Genomic DNA, 15,241 nt, shown 5'->3' on the forward strand with positions numbered 1-15,241 from the left:
ATGGATTCAATTCACTGGTCTGGAGCAACTTTATTTACCTTGGACAAGCAAAACCACTATACCATGAAAAAGGAAGAAACTGATAATTTGCCTACTAGCCTTTTTATAGGCTTGTTAATCCCACATTCAGTATTTTCTTTGGGGGGAGGGTATCTTTAAACAAGTTGATAAGACCTTGAAATAGCATTTTTAACAAGTTAACATTTAATATGGGTTGAATATTACAGTTTAAAAAACAAAAAATATATTCAAACTTCTATAGAACAAATTTTAATACCTAATTTGGATGTGAATATCTGGTATAGGTTGAATAACCCTTATCTAAGGGTTTTTCTTCTCTCTTGGTGCTAGGGATTCAACTCAGGGCCTCTTGAATGCTAACCACATGCTCCACCACTGAGCTACAACCTTAGCCCAACCTTTATCTGCAATGCTTGGGCCCAGAAGTATTTCAGATTTTTTTTTTTGGTTGGGGGGGAGGGTCTAGATTTTGAAATATTACCAGTTTGAGCATCCCTAATCTGAAAATCCAAATGCTTCAGACACCTGAAATTTTTTGAGTATCACACTGACACTCAAAAACATTTTGGATTCCAGAATATTTTGGATTCCAGATTTTCAGATTAGGGATACTCAACATGTACTTAAAAAAAAAAAAAAAAAAAAGTAACTTTCAGTTAAATCAGCAACCTTATGAGCAAACAATGAGTTTAAAAGTTACTAAAGAGAGGGAAAATAACAACATAAATGTTCCTTGGATGCTTTTGCTCTTTGATGGTTCATAGATACTATATTTGTAATCCCATCTAATGATGCTTTCTCTTTTTAAAGACTAGAGTATCTTTCCTTCTCCTAGGCATTAATTTCATAAAACTACTTCTATGGCTAATCCATATTGAAAGATGTTTCCAAAACAAATAGGCCTACATTTCACCTTATCTACTATTTTTGTGAAGGCATACATTTAAGGAATATAAATCACACACTTTAGGACATGTATATTGATTTTTTTTTTTTTAAGAGAGAGAGGGGGAGAGAGAGAGAGAGAATATTTTTTAATATTTATTTTTCAGTTTTCGGTGGACACAACATCTTTATTTTATTTTATGTGGTGCTGAGGATCGAACCCAGCGCCCCGCGCATGCAAGGCGAGCACGTTACCACTTGAGCCACATCTCCAGCCCTTGATTTTTTTTAATATTTAAAATTTTTTTAAATTTTCAATGGACCTTTATTATTTATTTACTTTCTTATTTATATGCAATGCTAAGAATTGAACCCAGTGCCTCACACATGCTAGGCAAGCAATTTATCACTGATACCAGTGAGCTACAACCCTGTCCAGGAAATGTATATTGTATTCAGAAACTACTTGCCTTGAATTTTTTTTCTCAATAAGGTTTATTAAAAAGCTCTGTTTCCTTACATGAAATTAATGCATGGTACCATTTAAATGATGCAACCATTTGCCAAATAAACAGAAACAATAAATTATACTATACTTGCAATGTATTATGCCTGATCAAGATTTCCCCATATATATTCAGTTCACTATCTTCAATTTGTTCAACTAAGCACTTCACAGTTCAAGATGTAATCCAATTCCCACAAAGACATAAGATCTAAAATGTAACCTTGGTCTATCTTTAGATAGTCCCAAAAAGGCCCCAGGAGAATGCTACTATTTAATGTAGAATAGTTATTTCTATCAATCAATCAATATCAGTAAAGAAGACATTTTAGAAAGGCTCTTTAACATCAAATTTTATTTACCTGTAATATCAAGAACTGTAGGAGATGCAATGTAGTATCTATGAACTGTTTCAAGAAGTTGAGCACCATGGCCTTGACCTTGAAATGGAGTCAATATCAGCATCTGACTAAAGAAATGATTTTAAAATTAAAATTTCACATCAGTTAAAAAATTGAGAATCATTTTAGTATTAGGAACATTTTAAAATCTGTGATTTTTTTTAAGCTTCAAGAAGTCCAAAACTTATCAAAATACTCAAAATTGGTTTACTTTTCCACACTGTTTCAAAAGGAACAATGAAATAAATCAGTACATAGCCAGTGAATAATGGTGATTTTTTTAAACAAATCAACACTATTAAAACAAGTATTGGAAACTTCAGCAGTTCCTTCTTCTGAAATAAAAGACAAGGCACGTGTTATACTGCCAATTACCTTACACGTGGCCGGGTTTTGTCTGGGTACACATAGTAATTATAGACTGTCATGTAGCCTACGGTCGCAAAGAGTGTAGCTCCATCCTTATTATACTTCTCAAATCTGCAGATAAAACAGAAAGCCAAGCAGGTCAATTACAGTCGCGCTCCCATGCAGTGTCCATTTTCTTTTCCATTTTCTGACTGAATTTTCAGTGTCAGCAAGCTACTCTGTGAGGGCCCAATGGGTACACCTGCTATGTTCTGAATGTACAATTCACTTAATTGGTGTGCAGCAACTTGGATAAATCAGACCTCTTTACATCACTTCAGTGCACTTGCCTATTATAAAGATGAATAGGTGGCAAGTAAAAGAAAACACAGGCAAAGCTCATTTTACTGTTTAAGCCTACATTCAGGGCCCTAACGGACAACAGCATTTAATTCAGCTCTATTCTCAAGGTCTCCCAAAGCATAATGAAGGAAAACTCAAGCCTCATAAACAATAGTTTTTCTTTCCTGGGAAAAATATCATTATACTGTCCCAATAATTGGGCTGCCACAATTAAAATGCTGGCTTTGTGGAGGTAATAAGGTCTACTGTTGCTTTAGAATTGTACTTACACTAGAAAGTAGTGCCATCTTTCATCATCCACGTCAATAAAGCTAGCAGTTTCAATAAACCACATCAAAAAGGTCTGAAGCCTTTCATGATATTCTCGAAAGCCTCTACATGTCATGTCAGCCTAGGGAAAAAGCCAGGAAAAGTCAGGTGAAACTCATCACAGAGGTAAGTCAAAGTCTGCAGAACACAAAACTATCCTGTGGGAAAATGTTTAGAAGTCTCAGATTAAATGTGTACACAGACACACAAAACAGATCTATTTTTAATGTCCACAAAAACTTGTTTCCTAAAGCTAGAATAAATTACTAAGAATAAAATAAAAATTGCATGTAGACTTCAGGCACATGGAAGTAATTTTAACCAAGAAATATACAGATTTATCTTTACCTTGTATATCTGAAAAGTAAAGTTTTCTCCTCCTGTTGGACTGAGAACTGAGTATGTATGAAGTAAGGTCCCAAATGGCTTGAAATCAACTTCCTTTTCCAGCAAAGAAAGAAAATCATTTGTGTTTGTGCAAAATCCAGGTGGAATGATTTGTCTGATTTTGCCTTCAACATCATCTGCCTAAAGAATGTAGGATAAAAGACATAAATTAATAACACATTTGAATTTCAGGTGAATTATGTTCAGTTTCTCTAACATGGACAAAATCAACAAACTTCAATTCACCATTAAACTAAAGATATAAACACACTATAGTAAACTGGAAAAGGACATTTCAGGTCCACAAACCACTGTATCACAAATTTGAGATGAGCAAAACATAAAAACAAATTAGAGAATGCAGGGAGCCTAATATCAAGTGTAATAATAATGTCAATGTTATGAAATTTCTAACATCATGTAGAAAATGCTGAATACTGACAACCTACCTTTATGACAACCTAAACCAGCCAAAACAAAAGGCTGCTTATTATTTTATATGTGTCAAAGAGACCATATTATTCAAGACATGAAAAGATCACCAGCAGTAGTTAAGTAACACTAGAGTCCAACCAAATGAATAGTAACTTCACAATAAACAAGCAGAGAGATAACAACTCCCTCATATGCCAACAAGCTAAAATGATAATTTAAAAAATATTCCTACTTAAGAAATATAGAAATTATATGAATGGCTATATTATCCATTCGTTCCTATAATGTAACAAAATTTTTAGAGACCTGGACTTGTGATAGTACAAAAAAGACAAGACTGAACAACAAAATTAAACTTGGAGATTAAAATTACCCATGTTAAACAACCTCAATGAATGTTAAAACTATCAGCTGAGCAGACTTCATAATCCTTTTCAAAACCCCAAAAGACCACTTGATTGAATACATTTACTACTTCTCTTTAACCATGAATATTTGATGAAGTCTTACAATAAAGTATTACTGCTTCTCACCAGGCAATAAAACTTAATGAATTGGTCTCAACTTAACAAAACCTTATCCCTCAATACAGTCCCTAAAAGCCTGACATTACATTCAACAAAATGAGCTTGCATTCTATTCAAACTTTTTCCTGAACAATGAGGCCAGGTTTTTACTTAATGGAGTTTGCCGTGAGTTCAGCTGTAATGTTTGTATTGTATCTATTTCCACAAGGACTGACACAAGAACACTTTGTGTTAACTTACTAAGCAGCTCTTTCATACCGTTTACATGCATGATGGGTATTAGTTCTAAACCAAGACCCTTGCTACTTAGCATTCAAAACAGGGAAATTAAGATGCTTAGGACAAAATACACTACAAAAGGCTAATACAACATGCTACTAATTCCTGTCCTTTCAACCATTTTTTAACTAAGTAGAAGCAATGCACCTGCAGATGAATAGCACTTTATTATCATTCAGTTACATTTTAGGATAAGAGAACCAAGGATGGAGTTTATCACAAACAAGTTTTATTTTCAATGCTCTGGTACCACCAACATTTATATATAATTTGTTTGTAGCTATAAAAATAGGAGTTATTATTTAAAATATCTCTTTTCAACTATATGCCCAAGTTTATTTCTAATATGTATTATCAGTCCTTGTAATCTATTCACCCTCAAGATAGATAAATTACACTTGATAGAACTACTTTTGTTTATTTACAAAGTACATACTATTTGATATTTTTTCTTAACACTGCTAACATGAAAATATCATCTTAAACATATACTCAATAACTACATGAGGAAGTTGTTATAATGAAGGATATTTGCAATAAGTTTGCTGTATAGCAATTAAAATCCAAAGTAGTGATGGATAAAGTTGTATAACTGTAGTTCAAGTTTTTAAATATCAAGAAAAAAGGGGTTTATAAAAAAAACTCATAGCAGGTATAATTTTAACCCTTAATAACCTTCTGTATGTCCTGTCCTCTAAATAAGGCATTGCAAAGAATGATCAAGTCACTTTGCCTATCATGAACCAAATCAAGCAGCAGTTCTGGTGAAAGACAAAGCTACCAAAAGTTTGAGCTCAATAAGGTTGAAGGAAAGTTAATATTTAACATTCAGCCTTTAAAGGACACTTATTGATTATAATATAGATTTTCAAATAAAATATTTTGCTCTGTGCAAGTCTGTGTTACTTCAAGAACTTTTATGAAGGGGAATGCTAAGTTTAAAAAAACAAGGAATCTTTATATATGTAAATATATGTGTGTGTGTGCGCGTCTGTGTCTGATATACTTAAACAAATTAAAATCAAATAAAGGCTGGGGCTGTAGCTCAGTGGTAGAGAGCCTGCCTAGCATGTGAGGCACTAGGTTTGATCCTCAATGCCGCATAAAAATAAATAAAATCAAATAAAAAAATCAATCAATCAAATAATAAATAAATAAATAAATATAGCTCTTCAAACCTAGTATTCAGAACTCAAACACTTTTTTTGCTCCAAGAAAAAATGTTTGCATTTCTGTTAAATGGATTTTGCATTAACAAAAAGAAATCCTACAACCACCATGTCTTAAGAGATCTGTATTCTTCTAAAATATACACTTTAATTCAGTTAAACTGAAAATGTTAATTTTTCATATTGGATTACTGGTCTGATCATAAATCATCAGTAAGAAAAAGCCATTAAATAATTTTTTATTGAATGTAGAATTAAAAATGTAATGAAAGCTTTTAGTTCCAATGCTTGTGACTAAAAGTATAGATTCTACTTCTGAAGATCACTGAAAAATTGTCTTCAAGAACTTTATCCTAAATGTCAATTAAAATCAGATACAAGTATAGAAAGGGTAAGAAATTAAATGGAACAGAGCAAGAATCTAGAATGACTTAATTTATTTAATTAATAAAGCTGTTCCTTACAAATGTTCCCCTAACATTTGGTGATTTCTTTTTAAAGAAAGGAAAGCATAAAAGTAACTATTCTAGTTAGGTCTTACAGTAAGTGGGTCATGAAATGTTTTTAGATTGTGTAATCTCTCAACGATGGTCATTTCAATTTCCAGTGTTCTATCTTTGTTACACCTAACAATGTTCCAACTGAGCAATTTTAACTTTTCCTTATCACTGCATAAAACAATGTGCCTGGGCTAGAGTTGTGGCTCAGAGGTACAGTGCTTGTGTACCATGCATAAGTCACTGGGGACTTTGTACTCATTCTTAAAACCCAATAACCTCTTTAGTATCATGTCTTAAGCAGTATCATTTGTCTAAATTTATGTATAGTAAGTTTCTTTTCTTTTTCTGTATCAGGGATTTAACCCAGGGGTGCTTCACCACTGAGCCACATCACCAGCCCTACTCCCCCACTTTTTAGACAGGGTCTCACCAAATGGCTGAGGCTGGCCTTGAACTTGTAATCCTCCTGCCTCAACTTCCCAAGTGTCTGGGATTACAGATGTGCACCACCATGCCTGGTTATAGTAAGAGGTTACAATCAAGGCATGTTAAGTAGGTAAAACATGCTCTTCTTTACCTGGCTAAAGTAGCACATAGATTTAACACTACTGTAATTATTGGTGGTTTTTCTTTTTTTTTTTTTTTTTTTCCTTCTTTTTTGCATTACTGGGGATTGATGCTGAGCTACATCCCCAGGCCTTTTTATTTTTTATTTTGTGACAGGGTCTTGCTAAATTGATGAAGCTGGCCTCAAACCTGTGATCCTCCTGCCTCAGCCTCTAGAATTGATGGGATTATAAACATGGGTCACTATTCCAGTTGCATTATTATAATTCTAAGAATACCCAAGATATGTCACAAAAAGAAGGCAAAATAAATCCTGCATCTATTTAATTTGCTTAAATTTATATTCTCTGACAACATTTAAACTTCAAATGTACAAATCTGAATATTGTTAAATGAAGGTCATATTATGAAAAAACAAAGGTTGTATGATGTTTATAATGCATTAGTGTTTTGCGTACTTGAACTAACAAGCAAAAGGGGTAGGGATGTATGTAGTTCAGTGGTAGAGAGTTTGTCTTGTATGCATGAGACCAGGAGTTCAATCCCCAGTACAGGGCAGGGGACAGGGACACAGGGACACGACTAAGCAAGATAAAATTTTCAATATATAATTTTAAGCTTTCTAATATTTCATTAAAAAGTATACCAATCAAAAACACTGTCACAATTGCTGTGGGGTGGGGGGGTAGGGGATTATAGCATAACATTACTAGTATACCAAAGATGATGATGATGATGATGATAATGATTTTGGTACCAGCGATTGAACCCAGGGGCATTTAACTATTGAGCCACACTGCCAGACCCTTAGTGAGACAGGGTCTTACTAAGTTACTGAGGCTGGCTTTGAACTTGAGATCCCCTCCTGCCTCAACCTCCCAAACCACTGGGATTACAGGCAAGTGTCTCTGTGCCCAGCCAAAAATTATTTTTTCCTTTCCTCAAGGATAAATTTTATAAATACATAGGATTTTCCCATAAAGAGACTAAAAACTCCAGAAAAAAATTTAAAATCTTCTTTCATCTAATTGCAAATTCAACCCAAATAAGTGGGAAACAAGGATAAAATGACTAAATTCATAGATAATACAACCTATCCATGTATGTCATGTTTCTCTATCAAATCTTTCTCAGAAATGCTAATAATTAGTAAGACTGAACAATCTTGGTCACATATCCCTTCACTAAAAAACAATGAATTTACTCCAAGAGAAGGCAGGAGGTATTTAATAAAAGCAAAAGTTAGGAGCAACCAAAGATAAACAAATCATAAGTGTCTGATTAATCATGTTTATTATATTTGAGGAATCAGAATAATTATTTTGCCTTTGAAGAGATTTTACAAGAATCTTAATAATGACTAAAGAATTTTTGGTGAAATTGGAAAAATCAATTTGGAAAAGAAAATGAATCGATGATGAAAGAGCAATATAAGTAAAATTATAATAAGCAAATTAACTTTAAAGCAGATTTTCTACGGCTACTGACCCCCTAAAAGGGTTTATTTTTCATATAAAAATGTTACACCAGGTGGTGCATGCCTGTAATCCCAGCGACTAGGGAGGCTAAGGCAGGAGGAAGTTCAAGGTCATCCTCAGCAACTTAGTAAGACCTGTCCCAAAATAAAAAATAAAAAAGAGGAATGTAGCTCAAAGGTAACGTGCCTCTGGGCCAATCTCAAATAAAATTTTAAAATAAATAAAAACAATGCTACAGAGTATGACCTACAAAAACTCAAATATGACAGATAATAGTCCCAAACCTAAATATCCAAAACAAATTTGATATTTTTTCCCATTTAAATCTTCCCCATATCAGGACCACTATCGTTTATGCAATGGTATTCAATGGGATTCTCATCTATCATATCTAAGTCAAAAGCGAAACTTACTGGTTACTGGTTCTACCTCTAAATAATATTCTCAATCTGACAACTAAATCCAGCATCTCCTCTAACACTGTTAGAGCATGTTAGAGACTAATGTTTTGGTCTTCCTTCTTTTACTCTTGCCCCCTATTATGTGTTCTTAGCATAGAAGTCAGAATATATGACTATGTACTTAAAATCTCTTAATGCTACTAATTATTCTTACCTTTTACAAACATCTTATTATTCAAAAGAAGACCAAACACAATCTAGCTTTGCCACCCCTTCAACTATCCCAGTTCTCCATAACACTTCTGAATTTGTTTATTTACTAGTTTGTTTACTGTTGACTAGTTGTTTCCTCTTGGCTAGAAAATAAATTCCATGACAGCAATTACTTAGTTTTATTTGCTACTTTTTCCCTGGTATCAAGAACAAAGGCAGCAGCTAGGTATAGTGGCACATGTCTATAATCTCGGCGACTCAGGAGGCTGAGGCAAGAGGATCACAAGTTCAAAGACAGCCTCAGTAATTTAGCAAGGCTCTCAGCAACCTAGGAGACCCTGTCTCAAAAATGAAAGAAAAAATAAAAAGTGCTGAGGCTGGCTAAGTGGTTAAGCACCCTTGGGTTCAATTCCTGGTACAAAAAAAAAAAAAAAAGAACAAAGAAGGCTCTGTGGAATGAACACTCTTATTGCAAAATGAGACAGAAGAGGCAAGCCCATTTCTCCAATATCCACTATGCTGCCTTCTTTTTTTTCCTTTTCCAACAAGGGGTGATAATAAATCTTTGTTTGAATACTATAAGAGATTGATTCCCTACACTTACCCAGTACTTTTAAATGAAAAAAAAAAAAAAACCTGATTTTCAAGAATGTCACAATTAGAAGTCAAAGATTTGATTATGGAAAATCTCCATTTTACTAAATCTGCTAGTTTATCTAATTTTAAGTCTTTCTAAATGTTTTACCTCCACAACTACTACAGTATTATTCAGAATCACTTTTCTATCTTCATTTTTTTTTAATTTCCCAGGGACACAAACTACCAAATAAACATCAAATGTAGTTACGTATTCATCTGGCAAGCTTAGTAATTTCAAACATGTCTGAGAAGTGAAAGAAAAAACAAAAAAAAAACAAATAGTACTCAAAATATTTCTAACACACTGAATAACAAATATGAAGACGCTTTCATGATAAATATTTGAAGTGATAGATCTAACAATTACCCTAATCTTATTAGTGTATGCAGGTATTGAAATATCACACTATGCCTCACAAATATGTACATTATGTGTCAAAAATTTAAAAGTATTTTAGCCAGGCATGGTGGCACACACCTGTAATCCCAATGGCTCGAAGGCTGAGGCAGGAGGATAGCGAGTTGAAAGCCACCCTCAGCAATGGCAAGGCACTATTCAAGTCAGTGAGACCCTATCTCTCTATTTTTTTTTTTGTGCTGCGGATTGAACCCAGGGCCTTATACATGTGAGGCAAGCACTCTACTAACTGAGCTAAATCCCCAGCCCCCTACCTCTAAATAAAATACAAAATAGGGCTAGGGACATGGCTCAGTGGTAGAGCGCCTCTGAGTTCAATCCTCAGTACCATCCAAAAAATTTTTTTTTAAAAAATATTTAAAGATTATTGTTGACCTCTTTCATGCTGTACACACAATTCATGCTGCACATGATTCCATAAAACTTACCAATATATTATTTTTAATCCATAGATTGTTTGCTAAAGAAAAGCTCCCCAACGACAGCAATAAATTGGGAGCAAATAGTATAACACATGGAAAGGGGGCAAAAATATACACACACAATGTAAACTATAGAAATCAGTTAATCAACACAAGAGTATGGGCCCATGTAGAACAGGTCATAAACAGTCTTAACATTTTTTCTTTTGGTGCTGGGAATTGAAGCCAGAGACTTCAACGTTAAGCATGCAGTTTACCACAGAACTATAGTCTCCAGCCCCAGTCCTAACGTCTTTTAATCAAAGAGTTACTACATATTGTGTATAACACTACCAGGTGATCATCTCAAAGTAAGATCTTGATTTTTTTTTTTCCCTCAGTACCACTGAAAAACCCAGGGGCACTCTACAACTGAGTTACATCCCCAGACTTTTTTTCCTTCTCCTTCCTGTGATAGGACCTCACTAAGTGGCCTCCAATTTGCAATTCACCTGCATCAGTCTCCCAAGTAACTGAGATTACAAGGATACACCACCATGCCTGCTGATGTTTGTTATTTTCTAGTGTGTGACCTTTGGCAACGCTTTTGCAATAAAACCAAACCAAAAAATAAATAAAGACCCAAGGATTTCTTCCAATTTCCAAACACAGATTCCTCATTTTTTTTCTGAGCCTTCACAGATTCACCTTAAAAGTTCTTATTTCTTTCTACCATGATTATTTTTAGGTGATGTTTACTCTAAAATAATGTAGGCTGTCTTTCACACTGCAAACCAGCAGTGCCTCTGATGTCCCTATTTTTACCAACAGTCTGTTCAAGGTAATCTATATTTTTCCTTCCTTCCTCTTTTTTTTTCCCTTTGATGTGTGTGTGTGTGTGTGTGTGTGTGTATGTGTGTGTGTGTGTGTCTGTTTTGCTGGGGATTGACTCCAGGGCCTTGCACATGGTAGGTAAGTGCTCTACCACTGAGCTACAGGCTAGTGGCTCAGCCTTATTATTTTTTCATCATGAACCTCAAAATTAGGCCAGCCTCTACCCATTTCCAAATTTACTTCTACATTTTTAGTTATTTATTACAGCAGCACCCCACCTCCTGGTATAAAAATCTATAGTTTTCTGTGAATGCTACAAGAAATTACCACAAACTTGGTAGCTTACAACCACATTTGTTCTCCATGTATAAAGGAAAAGTCTAAAATCATTATCAGTTGAGCCATAATCAACAGGTAGCACTCCCTCCAAAGGCTCCAGAAGACAATCCACTCCTCACTTCTTTCAGCTTCCAATGGCTAAGCATTCTTTGCCTTGTGGCCACATTTTGTAATAGTCTCGAAAATTTTAAAAAAATTTTTTTAGTTGTAGATGGACAAATACCTTTATTTTGTTTATTAATTTTTTTATGTGGCAAAATTAATAAACAAAATAAAGGTATTTGTCCATCTACAACTAAAAAAATTTTTTTTAAATTTTTGAGACTATTACAAAATATCTGGGATGGACTCTAAATGCCTCTACATGTATCCTAATGAGAGGGAAGCAGAAGATATGTTAGAAGAAAATGCACTGTGCCTTTTATGTGGTGCTGAGGATCAAACCAGGGCCCCGCACGTGCTAGGCAAGCGCTCTACCGCTGAGCCACAACCCCAGCCCCATCAAAATTCTTAAATCACATTTCCAAAATGCTTTGTGTGTTTGTGTGTGATATAAGGTAATATTCAGTTTCCAGAAATTAGGACATGGATATCTTTGGGAAGTCATTATTCAACCTACCATAAATATAGACTTTTTCTTTCCAGATATATACTTTTTAATCCCTCTCTTTGCTTTTGCCTTCTGTTGAAACCCTGGTTTCAAATAATTTCATAATATAATCACTTCAGTTATCCCATTTTCATAAAAGAAAATAGGAGCAAAATTTGTGGGATTAGAAATGCAGCAAGAGAAATTTAAACAGATTCTACATGAAGAAAAAGAAGAAAATTTAGATATTTCCCTCTGGTTGCTGGGAAAAGAATTTCCAAGCTTACAATAAAAAATTAAAAAGTTGGTAAATAAAACTCTGACCATAAAGTGAAGGCTTATTTATTTATTTAGTACTAGGGATTGAAATCAGGGGCATTTAACCACTGAGCCACATTCCCAGCCCATTTTTCTATTTTATTTAGAGACAGGGTCTCACTGAGTTGCTTAGGGGATCGCTAAGTTGTTGAGGCTGGCTTTGAACTCGGGATCCTCCTGCCTCAGCCTCCCAAGATATTAGGGCTATTATAGTTGTGCACCACCGCGCCAGTAGCCTTTTTTTTTTTTTTTTTTTTTTTTAATGCAGTATTGAGGATTGAACCCAGGGGTGCTGTTATGGTTTAAATGAGTTGCCTCCCCAAAGTTCCTGTTAATGCACGAATATTCAGAGGTGCAAAGGTTAGATTCTGAGAGCTGTAACCTGATCAGCCCATACTACTTTGAATGGACTGACTGGGAGGTAACTACATGCACCTGAGGTGTGGCTAGAGGAAGTAGGTCACTGGGAGAATGTCCTGAAAGGCTGCAAATGTACTAAGTGCCCCTTCTTTCTCTTTTACTCCCTCCCTTTCACTCCCACCCCTCTCCTTCTACTTCCTGACCCCACCATGAGGTGAGCTGCTTTTCTCTGCTGGGCCCTTCCCCTATGATTTGCTGCCTCACCTTGGGCCCAGAGCAACAGAGTTGGCCACCTATGGACTGAAACCTCTGAAACCATAAGCCTCAAATAAATTTTGCCTCTTCTATGTTGTTCTGGTCCGGCATTTTGGTCACGGTAACACAAAAGCTGACTAAAACGGGCACTTTACCACTGCTACATTCTCAGGCCATTTTTATTTTTTAAATTTTGAGTCAGGATCTCAATAAGTTGCTGAGGCTAGCCATGAACTTGTAATCCTCTGCCTCAGCCCCCTGATTCACTAGATTACAGGTGTGCACTACTGCACCCAGCAAAAATGAAGGTTCTTGTTGTTGTTTTAAAGAGCATTATAGTTACACAAAGTAGTTGGTTTATTTTGATAAAATCATACATGCATGGAATTTAATTTACTCCCTTTCAGTCCCTGTTCCCCAGAAGATCACAAAGGGAATGAACAGACTAATGATCATGATCACGGGGCTAATAAAAATGACAGGAAACTGGTCTGGGGCTGTAGCTCAGTGGCAGAGCGCTTGCCTATAAACAACTAAAATAAAGGCATTTGTCCATCTATAACTACCAAAAAAAAAAAAAAAAAAAACACAGGAAACTAAATACTTCCACAACTAAAAAACAAATATGTGACTTTAAAAGTACTCTCAAAGGGCTGGGGATGTGGCTCAAGCGGTAGCGCGCTTGCCTGGCATGCGTGCGGCCCAGGTTCAATCCTCAGCACCACATACAAAGATGTTGTGTCCGCCGAAAATTAAAAAATAAATATTAAAAATTCTCTCTCAAAAAAAATACTCTTATAGTCTCTCTTCTGTTAAATATTTATATTTTAAAAACTGTCTTAAACTCAACTGGAAAACAGTTAAAAATAAATGTTCTGTTCTTACCTCCACACAGTCAAAGTTCTCATCGACTTTAGATGCATATTCAACACGAAACATTGTTGAGAGACTACCGGCAATATAGTATAACAAGATCTTCAGACCCTTGTAACCAAAAGCAGTTTCACTGAAACAAGGGGAAAAAAACAGCAATAATCAAAATAAATTTCTGCAAGTCATTAAAAAATATTAATCATACATATAAACAAATTAACTTCATGGATAATTTTAAGATTATAAACTATACTTATTTAATTAAAAAAAACATTTGAAATAAAACTGGGCTTCAGTTTTCATATATAAAATAGAATAATGGTGCCTAACTCAGGAATATTTGGATTAAATGAATAAGTTAATATATGTAAACCACTTATAACACTGATTGTCATAGTGTATATGTACTCGATAAATTGTTAGACATTATTATTGCTCCTATGCCTACTACTACTACCATTACTAAAAGGCATTTCAAATGAGACAAGTAAGTGTTAAAGTAGGACTTGGCTAGGCAAGCAACTAAGACCTGACCTTGGGCCAGTCGTTCCAACTTACTGCTTGCTTTTATTGCTAATATCCATAGTTTCTAAAAACAGTGATAGCACCTATCTTCTTTTCTTTCTTTGTTTTTCTTTTCTGTCTTTCTTTCTGCAGTACTGGGGATGAACCCAGGGTCTCACACATGCTAAGCAAGCACTCAACCACTAATCCATACACTTAAATCTTTCTATGAATTCAGAAAGCAGAACTGGGCCTGCTGGTTTTTCCTGCTATCACATAGCCTTATTATTATTTCTTATCAGCTTTAAAAGTCTTCTAAAAAGCAAAGAAAAAAAAAAGTAAACTCTAAAATACTCAGAACAGTAAATCTATATATGGAAAGTAGATTAGTGACTGCCTAGGACTGGAGAATCAGAGTGGAGGAAGGAGTTATGGGCTTTTGGTGAGAGTGATGAAAACATTCCAAAATTGATTATGGTAATGGTTGTACCACTCTGAACTATGAAAAACCACTGAATCTTGCTTTTAAAATAAATTGACTGTCACCTGTCCAAATTAGAATAGTGAGATGTGGTAAAGCATGTTCCTTTTAATGATACTATGCAAAATAAGCATGTGCAAAATGCTAATAAGAAGCAATATCTATAAAACTAGACCTTATCCATTGAGTTAGTACCACAGGAAGGGGTTTGTTTTTGTTTTGGTGACACTGTGGATTGAACCCAGGGTCTCATGCATACTAGGGCAAGTGCTCTACAACAAAGCTGTAATCCCAGCACTAAAAAGATTTTGGGGTAAGGTGAAAATGTACTTGGAACTTACTTTCAAATGGTTCAATAACAACAATAATATATACAAGAAGAGAGAATGATTAAAGCAAATTTAACTAAGTTAAAGTGTGAATTCAGGTAAAAGATATTCAC

The 15,241-nt window shown here is 34.8% G+C and overlaps 1 protein-coding gene across 1 annotated transcript in view; it reads right to left on the reverse strand.

Annotated features, from left to right (window-relative positions):
* Hat1 (histone acetyltransferase 1) overlaps positions 1-15,241 on the reverse strand; it is a 47,885-nt gene that overhangs the window by 16,789 nt on the left and 15,855 nt on the right. Inside the window, exons 4-8 of the mRNA XM_027946094.2 lie at positions 13,827-13,947; positions 3,181-3,360; positions 2,793-2,914; positions 2,188-2,292; positions 1,774-1,880 (exon numbers count right to left, since the gene is read on the reverse strand). Coding sequence (XP_027801895.1) covers positions 1,774-1,880; positions 2,188-2,292; positions 2,793-2,914; positions 3,181-3,360; positions 13,827-13,947 — 635 coding nt within the window. The remainder of the gene's footprint in view (positions 1-1,773; positions 1,881-2,187; positions 2,293-2,792; positions 2,915-3,180; positions 3,361-13,826; positions 13,948-15,241) is intronic.

This window comes from Marmota flaviventris, chromosome 11 (genome assembly GCF_047511675.1).
Source record: "Marmota flaviventris isolate mMarFla1 chromosome 11, mMarFla1.hap1, whole genome shotgun sequence".
Taxonomy (NCBI): Eukaryota; Metazoa; Chordata; class Mammalia; order Rodentia; family Sciuridae; genus Marmota; species Marmota flaviventris.